Raw genomic sequence first — 6,000 nt, 5'->3', positions numbered from 1 at the left:
GGAGGAGGAGGAGGAGGAGGAGGAGGAGGAGGAGGAGGAGGAGGAGGAGGAGGAGGAAGATGATGATGATGATGGTTATTAGGCGCCCTCTGGAGGAAGGAAAATGAAAGTACAGGGGACCAGGCCTGAAGCAAATGGAATCCCAATTAAAGCTTCTACGGGTTTATACAGATGAATGATCAACGTTTCTGGTTGGAGCCTTTCCCCAGTGGCTAGTCAGTGAACCCTGGAAAGGAGAATAGATGCTACTTGGAATAGTTACATTCTGAAAAGTAATATTAGTGTCTCAATTCACTTTCTGGTCATGGAAATAGTAACATTTTTAAACTAACATTCTCTCTAACTTTTGTTAAGCCTGAGAATTATCCCTTTGACATATTCACACTGATAATCAAACGTTATGAACGCAGCAAGTTGAGAAATATCAACATTGACACGAGACTCAAGAGACCGGGGCTCTTCTCATAACTCTGACACTAATTTGTCGCGTGGCCATGGGCAAGTCAAACGGCCTTTTCTAAAATGTGAGACAGAGATTAAAGGGACTCCAAGGCCACTTTCCAGCTCTAGGTTTTATGGCCAGACTTTCATGTCATGATAGAATGAAGAAGATCACTCCGTTTTCGTCTTGAAAATGGCTGCCAAAGTACTAGACAGAGATATTGACTAGATGGGGGATGGTAGAGTCTGACCACACCCAGTACTCCAAAAAGTTGCTCCTCCCACATAGCACGGGGTCTACCACCGCATAATTCCTAATGCATTTGTGTGTGAGGGGGGTGGTTCCCCCTTCATTCACTTTTAGTGTACACACTGGATACTAGGGAGTAATTGCAGTGAACCAGTGAACAGATTCACATTACCAAGTTCATATGAGAGCTAAGAGTGGGAGGAAAGAGTGTTGACTCCTAGAGATTAAAATGAAATCAGACTTAGGGAAATTTGAAGGTACAAAGGCAACTTACCTTCTGATCAACAGTCAACCACAGTCTCGAATAAATGTTATCAAACACGCATTCTTCAAAATGGTCCACGTCTGTGTAATTAAAAGGCAAATTTCCAAAATCATAAGGACTTCCGTTAATCAAGTCAGGCATAATTATTCTTCCTACCGATGGACACAGTGAAGTGAACGTATCATTCTTGTAATTTAACAGTAATGCTCATAAATTGCCCTTAAATGTCAGTGCTGGATGTGGTCCACCCTCCTGAATTGTAACTATTGAAACAGATGTTCTCACTTCAAATAACGCACTTTTTGGCCACCTAATGAAAGCAATTTTTAGGGGTGATTCATCCTATTGCAAGCTTGGCCAAACTTGTATCCTGTATTAACCTATAATTTTTATACTGTAGGAGAGGAATTCAATCTTTAAGGACTCATAGCAATTATGGCAAAAGGGAGGATATTACTTTCGTTTATTTTTTCTATTTATTTTTCAAGATCTTTAATCCACAGTTTTTCCATTTATACAAAGCCCTTTCTTAGCGACAAAAATGATACATATTGGTAAAATGACCTTGCCTAATTTAAGTGAATTAATTTAAAGTAAAATTCAGATGTCCGAATTAATTCATTTTCATAGTTAATAATGTGCAATTTAGACCTTTTGAAAAAGGATATTAAGAATGGTACGAAGTCAGTGAAGTACTAGGTAACTTCAATGTTTTATAAAAAATTAAGTCCACTTCAATGTTTCATAAAAAACAAATTCAATATAGAATTTTAAGGTAACATACGTTCCTAAATTTTACCTTTTTTTAGATATTTAGGTATTAAAAACGAATTAAACCATAAATTATTTCTTCATCAATCTACTAATCTTGTCTTACACTCAGTGATTCATCCGTGCACATTACCAGCTTAATTGCTAAGCATTCAAAATTTCCTTCAGACACATTAATATTTCACAGCATTTATAAAATAGTAAATAATTAACAATTTAATTCAAAATATATTTACATATTAATATTGCAAACACATCACCCTGCTGATCCCTGCCATACATTTGACCTGCATAATTTCCAAGTCATCAAAATAGTCTTAATAAAAAATATAATTGTTCCTTTAATTAGGTAACTCAATTTTATTAACATGTGTCTCTATTTGTTAATTATTGCTATTGATCCATGAAGCAATACTAATAATTATTTCTACTTTTTTTTTCTACAGCTTTACAAGAGGTGAGTAAAATTGTTTTTGGAATTTTTAAAAATACTTTGATTTCCGGGCCGGGCGCGGTGGCTCAAATCTGTAATCCCAGCACTTTGGGAGGCCGAGGCGGGTGGATCACGAGGTCAAGAGATCGAGACCATCCTGGTCAACATGGTGAAACCCCGTCTCTACTAAAACTACAAAACATTAGCTGGGCATGGTGGCGCGTGCCTGTAATCTCAGCTACTCAGGAGGTTGAGGCAGGAGAATTGCCTGAACCCAGGAGGCGGAGGTTGCGGTGAGCCGAGATCGCGCCATTGCACTCCAGCCTGGGTAACAAGAGTGAAACTCCGTCTCAAAAAAAAAAAAAAAAACTTTGATTTCCTTGGCTACAGTGGTGTCTTCTCTTGGAAGGGAAGAAGTTACATTAATATTGAACAACCTGGATTCCCAAGAAAATTGTGAAGAATTATGATAGTCAAAACCTTTCTGGCTGCCTTAGAAAGTACCCACCCTATTTTCCAAAATGGGTAGGACTACTGAATAAGGCTACCTTTATAAAATACTCTCAAGAAACATAGAGTAAATAATCCAATAGAAACTTAAGTTTTAGGATAAGCTACTGTGAAGCAGAAGACTTCAGTGAGCTAGAGAATCTTTTCACTCCTTTGGAATCATTTGCAGAAGCATTTATTATGAACACATTCTTAGCTCATGAATTGAATCTGAAGCATAATTACAGATAAGTATTAATATATATATTTGGTTCTGTAGGTACATATTTTTATTTGACTTACCAGTAAAATTTTAAATTGTAGTTTGAAATATTAAACTAAGATAACAGTAAATGTGTAATATAATGTACTGTGAAGGTATATTTGTGTACTACACCAAAATTGAAGCTGTTTTTAAATACAATTTTCTTCATAATAATCTTTTATTTATTCTTTTCTAGGAAACTGTAAGAAAGGTAAGAGTACAACACTTCTTCGTAAATATATAAAATTATCAGGGATAACATAATTTAACTAAATTTATAGTAGACTATAGAAGAAAAATACTTTATCAAGATTTTGCTTACATGAATATGCATTAGCTAAAGCATAAAATAAAGGAGTTTGATGTTTAAGATAACAGTTTTATTATCTTCTGGAATCATCTGTAATTACATTTATGTGATACAAACTGGTGATTTACATACAAAAGAAAAAAAAACTTATTTTATTCTGGAGATGGAAGGCATATTATGTTAATTGTAGGTAGTAAAAAAGCTTATTTTAAAGGGCTTTGACTATATAAATGTGCTGTTAAAAATGTAACAAAATGGTCATTTCATCTACAATTTTCATCTTACTCAAAATGCTGTGCATAGTATTAACTTAATAGCTGGAGACTATGCAGATTCCAGTCCCCAGTTGAAAAAAATTATAATATAATTATAATAAAAAACAATATACTTTTATCTATTGCATTGTGCCAATTTTTTATGTACTATCTAACAACATCGTAGTTAGATCAGTCTTACCAACTAATTACTATCAAGAATGATTTGCTCATTCACTGGAAATTACTTCTTAGACATTTATTATTGTGCTGTTTGTATCTTTCTTGTAGGGCCCAGCTGGAGATAGAGGACCACGCGGAGAAAGGGTGTGTAATGTTTGAACCATAAAGGGCTTTGGCCCATGTTTGAATAACTATGTATTAGAAACTACAGGAACTGGCAATCTATAAGACTATTATATATCCGGATAATTGTATACCCCTTTAAACAGATAATACACTGCAGAAGAGGTGAATGAGCATTATTATATAATCAATATTTGTTTTAGGTCAAAATTATCCCTTAAAAAAGCAAAACTGTTACAGTCATATTCTTTGCATGGTCTGCGTTGTTTGTAATTGACCTGTCCAACACATGCATAATGAAAATGTATCTACCTACCACCACAGTCCTCTTTTTAATATATTTGGTTTGCTTTTGAAGTAAGATCCCTTAGGTAGCTTGGGAATAATAGTGAACAAGTAATCAGTAACATGTTTCTCTGCTCAAATTCATACATGTACAAGTCAGGCTTACATTTTGTTTGTGGCATTGTAAAATCTCCTTGCTATGCTTATTTGACGTTTATAACTACGTGATTTTGCATTATATAACACTTTTGCCAATACATAAATACTTATATCTTATATCTATTAGGGAAGTGGAGACTTACATGTATTCCACTCAAACAATTTATTATAAGTAGAATTATATCAGTTAATTATTTTAACAATACAAGGTAATTAATGGTAGGAAATCTGCAGGATTTTCTATCCTATGATAAAGTGATTTTATTAACTGTCATATCAATTCATCCATTCACATGTAACATACCAAAACAATTGAATAAATTCATCACAGTCAGAGATCAGGAATAAAAATTCAAAGTAAATCCTTGTGCACTGTTAAACATATGAAGCGCACGGAAACATACATTTTGGCTCTAATTTCTACATTTGAATACTGGAGCTTCAGTATGAATTAATATTCAATGGCTGAGACAGTTCTTTAGGAAAACTACCCTGTGATGTCTTGAGAGTTACTAACCCTTTTTGTAAAATAGACTCATAAGTGAATTTCAATCAATGACAAATATAGTATATTCAGTTTCCACCCTACTTTCACATAGAAAGAGCCAAACAACTGATTCCACGGCATATAATTCTAAGGTTTCTACAGGGCCTGTCTAACCATGACCTTATTCACTTTTTACATAACAGGGTCCACCAGGCCCCCCAGGCAGAGATGGTGAAGATGGTCCCACAGGCCCTCCTGGTCCTCCTGGTCCTCCTGGCCCCCCTGGTCTCGGTGGGGTAAGGTGTCTTCAGTATTGCTAACTTTTAGCTAACTTTAGTTTCTTATGCCTCTGTTGAAAGAAGGCTTATTGTGGAATTTATTTTTAGCAGTTAAGGGATAGTTCTTCTATTTGAAAATTAGTATATTTTATTTCATTTATTTGGTTTCTTCAGTCAAGATTCTGCTTTACCCATTCTCTTTGTGAGCCCTTGTCAATTACAGGACTGGTTTTTGTGTGCACTGAAGTTAGCTGTGGCCATCATTACCATTATTTAATTTGGAGATTTAATATCTTTTATCAGTAAGGCACAAATAAGAGGTCTTGCATTATTAAAGAGTTTGATTAGATTGAATTACATAAGTGAAATTCTTGATCTTAAGCAATTTCACAAACATCCTACCCTTTTTATTCTCCTTGGCTTGAAGTCTGCTGAACCAACATTCAAAGCGGTTTTAAGTTTAATTTGCTTAAAACTAATTTCAGAAAAGTACATTTCCCTTTTTTCATTAATATCTTCTTTTAGCTTTATGTCTTTAACAATGGTATGAGTGCCAAATGGCCTCACTGCAGGAAGGAAAACATATTTGCTTAATTGGTTAGCACTATGAATCAGAAGCCTGATTCTAATACCCAACTGTATGCCAGTAAAATAAGACCTTTCTCCCCCAAAGATCTTATTATGATTGCTTATCTATGAAGTGCATTAAAAAGCAGCTTCTTTAATAGAGCTACCACTATAAGAGAGATCTTTAACAGTAAAGTTATTACTGTGAACTATTTTGTAAAAGTTTTATCTTCCAAGGGCCATTTTAATTTAATTTTCTTTTAAACTTGAAAACTCTTAATATTTTTCCTGAAACTCTAACAAGAAAAAGATCTCAGTCATTTTGTGCAACTCTGGTGGGGAAGGGCAACAGGTGAAAATGCAAAGACGTCCTCCTGAGCTCTGCTTAATTTATCAGGGGCCCTTAGTAATGTCAAAAGTTTAGAAAGCTTCTCTTCCTC

The 6,000-nt window shown here is 34.7% G+C and overlaps 1 protein-coding gene across 1 annotated transcript in view; it reads left to right on the top strand.

Moving 5' to 3' along the window:
* Positions 1–6,000, top strand: part of COL1A2 (collagen type I alpha 2 chain) — a 36,994-nt gene that overhangs the window by 1,080 nt on the left and 29,914 nt on the right. The window contains exons 2-5 of the mRNA XM_032252941.1: positions 2,174–2,184; positions 3,111–3,125; positions 3,770–3,805; positions 4,919–5,011. Of these exons, the coding sequence (XP_032108832.1) occupies positions 2,174–2,184; positions 3,111–3,125; positions 3,770–3,805; positions 4,919–5,011 (155 nt within the window). The remainder of the gene's footprint in view (positions 1–2,173; positions 2,185–3,110; positions 3,126–3,769; positions 3,806–4,918; positions 5,012–6,000) is intronic.

The sequence above is a fragment of the Sapajus apella genome, unplaced genomic scaffold, assembly GCF_009761245.1.
Source record: "Sapajus apella isolate SASKATOON/1434 unplaced genomic scaffold, GSC_monkey_1.0 scaffold81, whole genome shotgun sequence".
Classification (NCBI taxonomy): domain Eukaryota; kingdom Metazoa; phylum Chordata; class Mammalia; order Primates; family Cebidae; genus Sapajus; species Sapajus apella.
The sequence above is the reverse complement of the archived record's forward strand: the minus strand, read 5'-3'. Positions and strand labels throughout refer to the sequence as shown.